This window comes from Oculina patagonica, chromosome 2 (genome assembly GCF_052425735.1).
Source record: "Oculina patagonica isolate OP01 chromosome 2, crgOcupat, whole genome shotgun sequence".
NCBI lineage: Eukaryota > Metazoa > Cnidaria > Anthozoa > Scleractinia > Oculinidae > Oculina > Oculina patagonica.
Window position 1 is genome coordinate 24,427,403 of NC_135759.1, and position 14,771 is coordinate 24,442,173.

Here is a 14,771-nt window from a genome sequence, read left to right on the forward strand (position 1 = left end):
TCAACTCGATTCATTTAAGAATTTGACAGCCACTCGTTAAACTTTTAAAACAATGAAATGATTTTAGCGTGCGCCATTGATTGTGCATGCAACTGGCTTTTTTTTTCAGTACTCGAAAAAAGTCAAATAATAAATCCATTTATTGACCAAGCTTGTTCGGTCAAGATGGCAGGATATTGGCCTCGTTCTTTTTATTTTGCGTGTTTATGAACCTCGACTTCATCTCGGTCCATAAACACGCAAAAAAAAAGAACTTGGCCAATATCCTGCCATCTTAAACTCACGCTTGATCAATAACCCATATCTCTTCAAACAATATAGAATAGCATTTAAAGGATCAACTTTTAACTCTTTTCTAAAATGTTCAGAAATGTTTAATCTTTCTCTTAGTTTTTTTGTTAGAGTGTACAACCATCATATGCGACATTTGAACAATAACAATGCTAATAAACAGCCAAAATGAACGACCGAAGGGTTAAGAGGGCACTAGTAGTTTCAACGGCCTTTTTCTTAAAATCTACACGTATAAACCCACCTCGAAGTTTAAGAAATGAGAAATTGGCTCTGATTTAACATTCATTCAAAATAAAATAAAAATCTGTAAGACGGATTTTGAGCTATTTTTAAAATAGGCGAAACAATACGTTTTCCTACTTTGTCTTCAACGGAGTCGAAATTATGACTAATGTTGCCTGTTGCACGATCAATCTCAAGTAAAGGCCTCTATCAGCGAAAAATATATGATAATGAATCAGTTTTACAAATGCCATCCATGGTCAAGTAAACATTCAATGTTCTATTAACAGCGGCCAATTAGACGTGCTCTGCAAATCGTCATTTTTTACAAGGGTATAATTGTTTGCTTTTTCCTTGCCTTTATTAAAGCAAGTCGGAAGGGATTCAGCAAGTCCCAACAACAAGTTAAATTGGGCCAGCGTTATATTGTAAAATTTAATTTAAAAATATCCAAAGCCGCCTTGATTGTCGCCTGGAAACGGTGATTGGTGTTTTGACAGTGTGCATATTTCCCTTTCTACAGAGTAACCTCACTGCGGGTAATAACGCATAGTTATCGTTCTATTTAAATGTGGATTTCACTTTAAGATGAAAATGGTGAGTTCATTTTATAACGTGATAAAATCATTAATTTCTTGTATAATATCTTTGGTCGTGGTCAAAACATTAGCAACTCAGAGAAACGGCTTTTCAGGGGCTTTTTCTTATCTTTTTGCGACTCCGTTGTTCCATCGAAGATAAATCGATATGGAATTTTTGAGTTTACGTTTTGAAAACTGTGTTCTTTTACCTGTAATAACTACTGCACAAAACATGCAGCAGATACTGAAATATGCCTAGGAACACCTTACGAACAGCAACATCAGTGTTATTAAAACAGACAAAATAAACAGATACACTTACCTTTGCATTCTTAAACCAAAGCGAAAGCGAATACTGAAACAAACCTCACGAACGGCAACATGCTACTAAAACAGGGAAGAAAAACAGGTATGCTTCGTCTAACATATGAAAACTGACTTCAACCGAATTCTTGTTTCGATGACAAGTTTAATGTATTCTCGTCGGTGTTTGTATAGATGGACTGTAAATGCAGATTATGCAAAACAGGGAAACTGAAATGTCATGGTGAACGCCGGGAGAAAAAAAAAAACAAGCGAGCTAGAGAGCTAATATTTCGACTTCAAAAGTACCGTCAAAACGGTTAGCTTATTTGTAGATTGACGTGTTTCATAAGTCAAAGCACAAATTCTTAAATGCACAAATTCTAATGTACGGAGAGATCTAGTCAATCTTGATTTTGGCTGTAAAATGTGTAATTTGCGCCTAACACCTGCAGCCTGGGCCTAATAATTACCGTCACGTTCTGTTAACCAAAACATGGAAATTAACAAGCCTGTATAAAATTATGTGTCATCCCGCATGTTAGGTTGTGAATGGCAATCTGGAAATAAGTAAAAAAATAAAAGAAATAAGAAATTTCAGCAGTTTTAACTTTGTATTCTAATAAATAATTAATTAAGGCGACAAAGCAAAGGGACAAAGAACCGTTGTATTAAGTAGATACTTACGGACAATAAAAATTCAAAATTTTGTGAAATGTTCAAGCGTACTATAAGGAACGCCGGTTTTTGAAAGTAGATACCCGCTTTACAGACACCCGCTTATTATGGACAGTTTTGTCTGTCAGGACTAAGAGCTCATACAATTATCTCTTTTACATTAACCTTTTACATTAACCTAACACCGGTTAATACGGACAACGGACAATTCTCTGTGAACCAAATTGCACCAAGCGTAAAATTAAACCACGACATATACCTTTATGTTGTAGAAATGAACTTTTTATGTTGTATAAGTTTCTTGATCACTGCCAGCGTCAATAAATTCTTATGCAACTGTTTCTGTTTTCAGGATTTATTTGTCCAATGTCAAAGGTTCACGCAAGGGTTTTTCATTGAACGTTGAAGAATGTAGCTAATTGCGTGGCCGGAAAAATTCAGAAGATGGACCCACTGCTCAAAACAGTGCTCTTGAGGTCTCTTGCCTTTCTATTATGGATCTTATTCAGCGCTTGGTTGTTTTCTATTGTGGAGTACACGGATAAGGATGATGTCGAAGAAAAATATCAGTTGTTGCTTTCTTTGTACGATTCCATGGCATCTAAATACAACATGACCATCGACGAGTTTAACAACTTTTCCAATCTTGCGCACGAGGCCTTGATTGACCCTAAGCCACAGTGGAGTTATAGTGCTGCAGTGGATTTCGTCTTTCAATCTTTAACTACAATTGGTGAGTTAAAATACGAACTGGCTGAATGGAGATTTAGGACAGATAAGGAAAAAATACTGACCTCTTGGGAAAACTTGGCTAAACTAGCAAAATGCCAATGTAAAATGCAATGTTCAACTGACTTTGATGTAGAAAATACAATATGCTCCCATAGAAATCCACCGAAATAAACACTACACAAACTTTACTGCTTTTTGAAAAAACATCAGCAATAATTTTGATAATAGAAAGAAAGGGAATGGGAAATTTTCATCTTTTTTGTAGTAGCATAAACGTGCACAAAATGAATTTAATAGGTTTTGACAGTAGGCAAATTACACAAATACACAACAACGTTCGCTTTTAAATTTGATTTAAACTGCAAAAACTCGGTTACCTTCAATAAATTTCTTGTCCTTTATAATGTCGATATCTAGTGTCTATTGAAGCTAAATCTGATGACACAAAGCGATGTCGTAAAACCGCTCCAAGTGCTCCGCTGTGGTTGGATCAGGGATCTTTTCCTCTTTGAAGATACGCTTTCAAAATCGATCGAGTCCCCTTCGTTGCTTTTTCCGTGTTTTGATTTTCCCTGTCTTCTAATAACTTTAAATTTTGCCTCTTCATAATGCTCAAATCTAGCCATTTTCGCGTTTTCAACCTGCTCGGCAGCAAAGCCGTTCAGTCGAGTGACGTCAACGGTTCTTGGGAACGAGGTTGCGATCCAATGATTAACAATTATCCTGCGAAATCGCGCGGAATATCGCCTGGTACTTAGCCGACGAGGCCGTAGGCCGAGTTGGCTAAAATCAGACGATATTCCGCAAGATTGAGCAGGATAATTGTTTTATTATTCAACAAATTGTCAACCAAACACATTTCGTAGATAGAAAAACTGTAATTATGCAGCGCTTTACAAGATTTCGGACGAATCTTCGCAACCTACGTATATCGCAGGATATCTGTTATGTACGGATGACAGATAACGTTAACATTTTAAGCATATATGGGCAGCGCGCGCATCTGTTGAATAATAATTTTTGATATTGGACGGTTGCGATCCAATAATTGGAATTTCTTCCAAATTTGGTCGGCGCTAGCCGAATAGCTGGAATTAGCCGGGGACCAAAAGCCAATCAGAAACACAGAATAATGTTATGAATAATAATGTTAGTTAACAACCTACATAAAGTGTTTCTTTGTAAAACATAATTGAAAAACGCTCCGCCAATTTAGGTGAGTGAGCTTTTTCTATGGGTCAGTGTTGAATATGTTTATGATATAGTCTTTTTTGCTTTGTGAAATAAACGACGAACAGCGTAGGTTAGCTTGGCCTCCTCCACCTACAAAAAGCTTGGCCTCCTCCACCTACAAAAGAAAGCTAGAGAACATGTAGTATAAGCCTTTATTTTTTCACGGTTTTTTTTTTTTGACGTGCATCAATAGTTTTGCGAATTTATTTGCCATAGTCGATTATCAAACGGAAAACCTTCGAAAGGAATTTATTCATTACTTCAAATCCTGAATTCAAGCATAATTCAAATCGGCTGATAATTAAACCTTGAATTACAATATGAAGTGAAATAAATAGCACAACCATTAATTTTTTCAGTCCCTTTTCGTCCCTGCTTGACTAACCTCAAAAATGAGCTGTTATTTATCTTTCTTTTGTAGGTTATGGATACATCACTCCTCAAACACCCACTGGCCAGATATTGTGCATCTTTGTTTGTTTACTTGGGATTCCCATGACATTGCTTACGTTAAAATCAGTTGGTGAGCTCGATGCTAAATTGGTAAATGCAATTGTCACAAAGGTCGAAAAGAAAATCCTTAAAAGAGCGGAACCGAAACAAGTAGAAGTTAAGTGTGCTGTGATTTTGTTTTCAACAATGGTGGTGACGCTACTTATAGCCGCTTGCCTAGCGATGATTCTTTGGGGTTACACTTTCGTTGAAGGATTGTACTTTTGGTTTATAACACTCACCACAGTCGGTTTTGGTGACTTCGTTCCTTCTAGAAGCCGACTTGTCAGGCAGTCCATTAAGTCTATAAATGCAACTGAAAATCATCTAAACAAAGATGAATCAGCTAACGTAAAGGAAACCCCTGCTGTGTTATTCCTCGATTTACTTTTCCTCATATTATGCATGATCGGACTGGTTGTCGTCTCAGGTGTGTTAAACTCCATCATGACGGCTCTTGATGTTAATGAGCAGAACTGTCGCCTTCGGTGTATCAGATGTGTTCCTCGGCATAAAAGGCAGAACCACGTGGACAACGAGCAGCATAACATTCCACAGCAGGAGGAAGCAGAGATGAAATACTTAGGGACCATTCATTTTTTAGAAGGGGGGAGGGCCGGAGGAATCTTGGGGGGGGTCACTAATTTTTTACAGTGGCAAAAGGGGAGGGTCATCGTTATTTTCGTTTTTGAAAAGGGGGGTCGCGTAGAAAAACACTGCATTTTAATCCAAATCAAAATCTTTTATTTTCAATAAATATTAAGTGATATAAAATGTGACAGGCCAAGCACGACTCCCGCTGGTTGCTAAATGTTAGCCTTCAGTCTGATAACGGATGATTTGATTAACGCTCTCTATTTGATTTGATTAACGCTTTCAGTGATGATCTTTATGCCATTGTGTTTGCTAGCTCTGTGGCATATTTTGTTAGGTTTATCGGCTCATGTTTGTTGAAAGATTCTTAAAAGCCTTTAAAGGAATGTTGTAGTCTATATTGTGTATCGGATCAGTGGATTTCTAACTGTCAACTCGTATTCTGAAGTGGCGGTTAGTTCGTAGGATAACGTTTCGTTACCACAGTTGCGAGGGTCTATAAAGATCCGAGTCTTTTGAAGGCTTGCAGTCTCTAAACATTGAGAGCAATGGTTTCTTTGAGTTGTTTTTAAGCTCCCCTTAGTTTGAGTTGTTGTGATTTGCGCTCTGGGAGCTATAAAAGACATAAAACTTTACCTCCATTATTGTTGATCTGTTTTGTTGCGTTACTTGCATCCACCAAATAAATTCTATGGCAGTTTGATTACTGCGTTTGAAGTCTCTAGTATGCCGCAACCATCTCTTCTGTCAAATGTTTTATCTAAAGCAAGACTCAAGTTTCGGTCCTTCAGTGGACCTCATCAGATGCTCCTATGTCAAAGTCTCATTGAATGATTTGAAATCAATCGATTTGCCGTATTTGTACTTGTCTGCAGGATCGAAAATTCTGGTTTTTAATTGGCTCACGTAAATGGACCAATTGTGTTAATGTAGTTTTGATTTGTGCCTAAGTGTGTTTGTTTATAAGGCTATTTTTCGCATTTTTGACCGTTTAAGGTCACTTCTGATGCTAAAGAGTGCGAGAGTAGTGTTCCACATAATGAAGAAGGGCTTCAATTCGTGTATATAGCACGGCGTGCGTTTGACTGTAGCATAGATTTTTTTGCGATCAAAGATAATCTTGTGCAACACAGCGGAATGGAGCTCTGTCAAAAAAAGAGGTTTGATGTGATTTTTTTTGAGGTGCATGTGTGTGTGTGTGTGGGGGGGGGGGGTCGCAAAATTTAATATTGCACTTTTGGGGAGGGCCTTCATTTTTTTACTCTACTATAGGGGGAGGGCCAAAAAGTTTCAACTGAATACACACAGGGATTCCTCCGGCCCTCCCCCCTTCTAAAAAATGAATGGTCCCTTAGACATGGAAAATGTTGTATTCCAGAAGGAGAACATGGGATCGTCGTCAGTAAATGAAATTAAGTGAAAGCGTTAGCTGACAAAATTTATAATTAGATCCTTTCTATTCGTAGTCGTTAACAGTGTGATCACATGAAAGACATAGAGTTGTATTTGTCTTAACCAAGTGTAAAAGAAACGGGGTGCGATCAGTCTAAATGTTTAACCATAACGCCAGTCTGCAGTCTGATATCACTGTGATATGCCACATCAGATCGACTGCACGTTTACCAATAGTTTGCAAATACAGTAGAACCCCGGTAACTCGAACTCTGAAGGGAAACGTAAAACAATTCGAGTTACCGGGTTTCGAGTTATCGGGGTCGATTGCATATTGCATTGCATTAATTTGCCAAGTTAATAATTGATAGTTAACTGATTTTTCAGAACTTCAGTATACGGTACAGTGCAAATTGAACTTAACTTGTCAGAAACTCTAACAAGACCATACATTCTTATGATAAGAGTGGAAAATGGTTGTAAAATACATGATCTGTTCGCTGCTCTAATCAATGGGCAACCGTGCCAAGTTGCAAGAACCGGAATTCGAGTTATCGGGGTAAATTTGACCCAAATTTTGTTCAAGGGAAACGAAATTTAGTTCGAGTTAGCGGGGTTTTCGAGTTATCCGAGTTCGAGTTAACCAGTAAAAATGACTGAAAAGTGGGGGTCAAATCCAAGGGAAATGGCAGTTCGAGTTAGCGGGGTTGTTCGAGTTATCCGAGTTCGAGTTACCGGGGTTCTACTGTACTACTCTTTAGAAACACCCAAAATGTTTCTTTTAAGTGAAACATAACCGAAACAACCCAAAAGCTTCAGTTGTAAAAAAATCCAGTAGTGAAGCAGCTCACGTAAGCTTGAAATTTACTGGTCTTCCAGTGCAGCAGTTGGGGGGGCTAGGGGCATTTTTCCTGTTGTTTGTTTATTGTTCTTTCGAAGGATAGCAAGCCATTCATGCGAGACCTTGTAAGGGTTGCTACCTGACCCAAAAACTCTAAAGTGATGAACATGCATCCATCGTCGTGTGCTTGTCCTAAAATTTTGATTCACGCAGTTTACATGATTGCCAGTGAAGACGAACGAATTTCTTGCTGTTTTCTCAAAACTGAAGCATTCCAATGAAAAAGAACTGGCATGTTTGATTTACCTAGGTGGTAATACTAATCTACAGACAAAATATGAAAAAGAACACTTCAAGCTCTGGCAGCCGCTAGCTTTCGCTTTATTCTCCTTCGTCTTTACTTATTACCCCACACCCTGAAAGGATGCTAGTCTACTGAAGGTTTCCTCCAGTATTTAGAGATGATTCCAGTCTTTACTGCGCAATCTCCGCCTGTAATGTTTATGTAAGCCTCACACGAAGGAATGTTTACTAGCCAAAATAAAAAATCCAGGCCAAACTTACCTTTTCAGTCTTTGTCATTAACGCCAGATATCCTTGCAAAACAATAATAACGAGTAGAAGAACTTCGATGCTATTCCCAACCGGCGTTTTAACTTATCGTGCATTCCTGAACGAAGCGACCAGTAATGGTGGACAAAAAACTTCATGTACGCAGTTACCGAAGTGTATCACGTATCAACGAATTCAAAACAAAACTGAAAACATACCCCAGGACTGCGCAGTACGAACTGGAAATCAGATTTAAGTAACTCCCAGGGGGGGGGGGGGGTACTCGGGGTTTCAAGTGACAGGGATGATCGGAGGATTTTTTTGGGTTTGAAATATTCGATTCCAGGATTTTTTGGGTAGGAAAATTTGGCAAGTATTTTTTATTTAAGCAGGGATGTTTTGGGGTATTAAAAACAATCTGAAGGTTTGTGGTGGTGCCCTGGCTGCGTAGTACAAACAAACAAGTTTTGCTGTTGATTTTTGAGGGGTCAATTTTTGATCTAGGGATTTTTTGGGTTATGTTGGAAGCTCTAGGGAATTTTTTGGGGTCTGGATTTTTGCCCCCATTCGATCATCCCCGTCAAAAAAATCCCAAGTACCCCCCCTGGGAAGTAACTGCACCTAGCAATTCACCAGTACCCATTACGCATCTACGTGGAGTGATGTTTTGTGATGGTTAGGTCTGTTGACAACACGACATCGAGTCACTGGCTACGCTCGTTCTCGCTCTCAAACCCCTGGCAGGATATCCAGTTGAATCCACTCACCATGAGACAAGCAACCAGGCCTCCACTGTTGTTGGTTATCAACTGAATATTTTACAAAGACTTTGCTCCATATTCATATTCACCGGTGCAGTGTTAGCGAACTAATACATACTAGTTATGCAACGCTTTCGAGTGGTATACTATGGAATATCCCACGAGTCACTTGTATTTTCTCGGTATACACACGAGCCTTTAGGCGAGTGTGTATACCAAGAAAATACAAGTGACAAGTGGGATATTCCATAGTATACCACGAGAAAGTGTTGTATAACTATTTTATACCATGCCATAGAAAATACGCTTACTAAATTTCGTCGAGAATACAATCGCAGCGCACGATGGGAAGGTTGGGTTGAATACCGTCGAATATACAACGGCTTTCCTGTATTCTGATTGGCTGTATTTTCTATGGCATGGTATAAAAAAACATTAATAATGAAAACACCTACAACTGTTTTTCATAAAGCGTTATTTTTGCCGAGCGAAACACGACACAAATTATTGCGACTTGGCGTCAATGCAAAAGAAAACAAAAGAAAGATGTGGTACTTGTTCATAAAGGTTAGATGAAATGAGAGCCTTCTTTATCGTTTGTCACAGGATGTGGTCACTTTGAAAACGAAAACTTTAATAAAGCTCAAATAAGTGGCTAGGTGAAATGAAAGCCTTGGATCATAATTATGATATTGCTGGCGTAAGGGGTTTCTGAAAGGGTACCTTACAAAAACGTCAATTAAACACTACCTGCAAGACCACGGCACAGTTACGCATGAATGTCAGTCAGAAAACGAATATATTTGGTTTCGAACAATTTGCCAGCAACTTCTTTGTAATTCATTATGCTTTAAAAATTAAAACAAGTTTAACGTCTCTAGAGAAGCCATTTATCCAGTATTTTTCGTTGATGTTCCGCTGCAGGCGATCTCTTGAAAGTCACAGGTGATTGTTTTATTACTGAGTTTGCATAATTTTCACACTTTAAACGTAAGTTCATTAGGGAGTTGTTTTTAATTCCTTTACTAAAAGAAAAAGTAATCATACAAATAAACTGACATCTGTATACTGAGAAAAAAACCTTGACTGAGCTCCAGAACAGCGGAATATTCTAGCTATTTTGAACGATTTACTAATTTGGCCTGAGGTAAGTTAAACATGATAGACTGATAGATAGAAACTTTACTTTTAGCAGCTGCATAAGCAAAATTATTGTCATTATTCGTCAGCCTAAAACCCATATATTTGTTTTCAAAAGTTTGTGTCGCCAAATAAATACTCTTCATACTTCCGATTCATAAGTTCAGTCCATCAGTGAAAAGCTATTAACGTATTTTCGGTGGAGTTTCACATACCGGACATTGAATCAAGTACACTGCTGATTGGCACAGTTGAATCCCGAGAACTCGAGCCCTCAATAACTCGAACTCCCGCCAACTCGAACCTCTTTTAATTCCCCTCCAGGTCATTTTCTTACTAACTTTACCCTCGATATCTCGAACCCTTTTTCGATTTCCCTTGAAGGTTCGAGTTATCGGGATTCAACTGTACCTTATCACTTTAATTTGCATACATTTTGGGCATAAAAGGAGTTCATTAGTGGGGTATTTGGTATTTTTATTATTTTCTAACAGCAGGGTACCAAAAAAGCTGTATCCATTGTTTCGGTTATTTCACAGGAAGACGTTTCTTAGCTGGCTACGAAAAGAAAGGAAGCCATTTTTGAGAAATGGAAAACGTCCGAGATAATGGGGATAAAAATTGCAGTGTTTGACTGAGAGAAAGGGAAAGCACTTTTGGTTCGAGTTATCGAGAGGTTCAAGAAATCGGGTTTTCACTGTAAGTATGTTATTTTGAATAACACTGACTTTTAAGTCGTCTTTGTTTTGCAACACATAATCTGATTACCACAAGATGTGCAAATTGGGCTCTGAGTTTGTGGCTAATATCATTGAAATACTGGTTTGTAGAGCACAATTTGAAAGTGCACTTTGCAAACCTTGCTAAACTTAAACTAAGCAGTAATTTCGCCACGGCAGCCTTGTGTATTACAGCAAAAATAATTCGTCCGAACTGCCGAACCAAAAAAGTATCATATTCTCATACAGGTGTATCAGTACAGCAACAATATTTCGGCTTTTAGATGTCTGCAATAATACATGATTTGTTTGTGTCAAAAACAGGGGAAACATCTTCCTGGTATCAAAGTTTGATAAAATCAAAGGAAAAACTCTATGTGGCCCCCAGGGCTTTTTTCCTTTTAGGATCTTTTAAGAAGAAAGGAGGCTTAATTAATAGAGAAGGGGACTTATTAGGGAAGGGGGATTATTTCAAATGGTATTTCCAGCGTATATCAGTTAAGGTAAAAATAAAAATAAAATAAAGTGGCTTTTTTAATGCTTCAGTGCCGTTTGGTTACAGATTTTTACAAACTAGCAACAATCATTAATAAATGTAGTGACTAACGAGAAATTCATGGTGTTGTCAACAATCACATTAATTTGTGAATACCGTCGACTTACTAACGACAGAATCAACTAGGACTCTCCTGAATGCCTAACCTACAGCATTTAATTCAACGACTGACTTTAGAAAGCTTGTGCACAAACTTAGATTGTGGCTATCCCCGAAAACGTACTAATTACTAAAATATCTCCCATTTTCATGCATATTTTAGAACCAAGATTCCAAGTTAATTGTACTGATACGTTTTTTGTATACCGTACTTTATTTTCGCGCTCTTTTCCTTGTCTATGTCTGGCAAACGCTCATGGATGAAATTCGACATTTCTCCAGGCTGTCAGATCTAGGTACTGATTTACTTTATATATAATAATTCATAAAGATTTCTTTCACAAACCAGACTGAATAAAAGCTACTAAACGACAGCAGGGAACGGAAGGTCCGCGCATTCAATCAACTTCAATTTACTTTAGAATGTTTAAAATATAGCCAAATCGAAATTAGCTTGCCTGTAAGTGTTTTAATGACGTGAAAGCTAACAATTGGCGAATTTCATTTGTCATGCCTCTGTCTGTGAAATAAAATAAGCGCAAAATACAAAATACAAAATAAGTGATTGTTTGTAGAAATGTTATATTTCACTCAACTAATTCATAAACTGAGTTTGCCTTTTAAGTTGCAGTCAGTCGGTTCAGTTATAATTTATTAAGCTATTTGAAAGACCACATGAGCAACTTCCCCTCACTGTGTAATGCCTATTAACAAGAATATCCTAAATAGAGCAATTCATAAAGACCTACCGATTAATATGCAAAATTAATGTTTGCATGAATTAATGCAAAAGTAAGATACCTAAAAAAGATTCTTTGACATTAGCTTTCGCTTTGTGTCGCGTTCATCGTGGTTTTTAACGTTAACGACCATTTAAAACTTATGTGACTAAAATTAGAAAGTTGTTACATGAAAGCTGCATTATTCCGGATACTGAAACGACTGAATAGCAACTACCTTGAAAACACAAATATGCCAAATTAGCAGGTGGACCAGACCGTAAGTTGCTTGTGAATCCAATATAAGTACATCTTAATTGATGGTCAGCCAGCTGATTGGTCTAAAATCATAATAAATCCGTCGTTGAGTAAAATGAAATTCGTCAATAACAAACGAAATAGATTTTAAAGGAATAAACATCAACGCAATCCCGTGGAGTTAAGGCAGAGATGAACTTGAGCTCATCAATTAACCTTGCCAATTTTGATGTTCCTACGAACCAAAATTGTTTTTTCACAATTAAAGAAAATATTAAGGGAGTAGGTATGTAGATAATGATAAGAGAGGAAATTATCTAAAATCCAACAGTCTTCAGAACACATGCGGCCAAAAATAGCACAACATGTCGGTTATTGTATTTTAAATGTCGATTTCAGTTTAAAACCCATGCGACAATATTTTTCTTTTCTGTCTAGCTGGTGCAGGTGTGAAGATTTGAAGATGGACCCGCTCTTCAAAGCAGCACTTCTTCGGACTCTTGGCCTGGTATTATGGGCCTCGCTCAGTGCCTGGTTATTTGTTATAGTAGAGCACACAGACAAAGATGAGAGGGAAGAAAAATATCAGCAACTCTATTCTCTGTATGAGTTCCTGGCATCTAAATATAACATGAGCATCGAGGAGTTTAATAACATCTCCAATATAGCACACGAGGCCTTGAGCGAACCTAAAACGCAGTGGACCTACGATGCTGCAGTTGATTTCGTCTTTCAAGCTGTCACCACAATTGGTAAGAAAAAAATTAAAAAATAATCTAAATGCGTTAAATACACTAAATAAAACCTAAAAATATCCAAATCTCCAAAATGCTAGTTTATCACAACTGGTGGAATAATTTAAAAGAACCTAGTTCTTTTCAAAGTATTCCACCATATGTGATCGGCGATGCTTGTATTCTTCAGTACCCAGAGTTAAAAAATCAACAACATCAACAGATAAAACCTTTGTGAAATAGTGTAGATTCACGCTAGGCACTAACTAAGCAAATGCTCTATCAATGTTCGTTTCCCACAAAAAAAAATCACAACGCAGACTAATAATTTTCAAACTCTTCAGTCAAGGCAAAACATCCCATTTACTTACCTATCCTCTTCTTTAGTGCCAGTAAATGTTGCTTCAAATATCTTTTTTTGGTTTTCTACAGGTTATGGATACATCACTCCTCAAACACCCACTGGCCAGATATTGTGTATTTTTGTCTCTTTACTCGGAATTCCAATCGCATTACTCGCGTTTAAATCCGTCGGCGAACTGATTGCCAAATGGGTTAACACAATTGTCACAAAGTTCGAAAAGAAAATTCTCAAGCGGTCGGAACCAAAGCAGATGAAGACTAAGAGTGCTGTGATCTTGTTTTCCATAATGGTGTTATTAATTGTTATAAATGGCCTGTTACTAATGGTCCTTACAGGCTGGTCAATCCTCGAAGGGATATATTTCTGGTTTATAACATTTACTACTATCGGTTTTGGTGACTACGTTCTTCGGCAACCTCAAAGGATCAAGGGGCTAGCTCTAAACAGCACTGTAAACCAAGCAAACAAGCATGATTCAGGTGACGCGGACACTTCTGCGATTTTCTTTGAGCTATTTGGTACGTTTTACTCTATATTAGCTTTGTGCATTGTTTCCAGTGTACTAAACGCCATCATGGCGGCCATAGAAGAAAGAAAATGTCGTCCTCGGTGCCAAGGTTGTATTCCTCGAAAAATCCAGAACCACGTGGACAATGACGACAGTACAGAGCAGCGTGCAACTAACATGACGTATTTAGGCATGGAAAATTATGGATTTCAGAAGAGTAACACGCAATCGCTCACAGTAACTGAACTTAAGTAAAAGTAATCAATGATAATCATAATCTTTAAGTTGAATGGTTTAACTATAGAAGTGATAAATTACAGGTGGATTATAAAAACTGTGGATACGATTCATTTTAAAATGCACAATAGAGGCGCCAGCAATTTAAGTGAATTTTTGTACTATTTACAGTGTAAATCATTTTAACAAAACATCCTGTCGCTCGATTAAAAAAAGTGTTATTATGCAGCCAGGTAACTCTTAGAGAAAAGGCTTAGAAATGACAGTAAAAAAAAAAATAAACATGCTTTATTGTGTATAATTATTTTGTAGATGTATTATTACAGTTTTTCGCAGCATTTTGATTTGCTTCCTATTAAAATGTACTACTTACTAACAATATGTAAAAGAGGGGAGCCTCGAGCCAAGTGGCCCATACTGCCGGAGCTTATAAGCGGCTAGGAATATTTCTACTCCCCCTGAATGGGATGCTAGTCCATCGCAGGGTACCCCCCCCCCCCCCCAGCATTCTGTCGCCGGTACCCATTTATACACCTGGGCGGAGAGAGGCACTATGAGCGTAAAGTGTCTTGCCCAAGAACACAACACAATTACCCCGGCCAGGCCTCGAACCCGGACCGCTCGATCCGGAGTCCGGCGCACTAACCATTAGGCCACCGCGCCTCCCATGTAATATTTATCCCACATGTATTTGCGTGCGTATTGTTCCCAAAATGGTCGCAATTCGCTGAAAATTAATAAACTATGAAAAGAAGTGTATAT

At 37.9% G+C, this 14,771-nt stretch overlaps 2 protein-coding genes across 5 annotated transcripts; both read left to right on the forward strand.

The window, feature by feature from the left end:
- Positions 1-498: 498 nt before the first annotated feature.
- On the forward strand, positions 499-5,523 carry LOC144642239 (potassium channel subfamily K member 15-like). The gene is made up of 4 exons (XM_078501219.1): positions 499-1,113; positions 2,431-2,811; positions 4,465-5,150; positions 5,467-5,523. The coding sequence occupies exons 2-4, from the start codon at positions 2,523-2,525 to the stop codon at positions 5,521-5,523; spliced, it is 1,032 nt and encodes a 343-aa protein (XP_078357345.1). The 5' UTR covers positions 499-1,113; positions 2,431-2,522.
- Positions 5,524-9,771: 4,248 nt separating this feature from the next.
- Positions 9,772-14,335, forward strand: LOC144641886 (two pore potassium channel protein sup-9-like). 4 transcript variants are annotated; one of them, XM_078500897.1, is made up of 4 exons: positions 9,772-9,822; positions 10,355-10,514; positions 12,605-12,918; positions 13,333-14,335. In XM_078500897.1, the coding sequence occupies exons 3-4, from the start codon at positions 12,630-12,632 to the stop codon at positions 14,025-14,027; spliced, it is 984 nt and encodes a 327-aa protein (XP_078357023.1). In that variant the 5' UTR covers positions 9,772-9,822; positions 10,355-10,514; positions 12,605-12,629; the 3' UTR covers positions 14,028-14,335. The 4 variants fall into 4 exon arrangements, with proteins under 4 accessions (XP_078357023.1, XP_078357022.1, XP_078357024.1 ...); XM_078500896.1 differs by lacking the exons at positions 9,772-9,822; positions 10,355-10,514 and adding an exon at positions 11,070-12,456 and having other exon boundaries at positions 12,614-12,918; XM_078500898.1 differs by lacking the exons at positions 9,772-9,822; positions 10,355-10,514 and adding an exon at positions 11,070-12,452.
- The last annotated feature ends 436 nt before the right edge of the window (positions 14,336-14,771 follow it).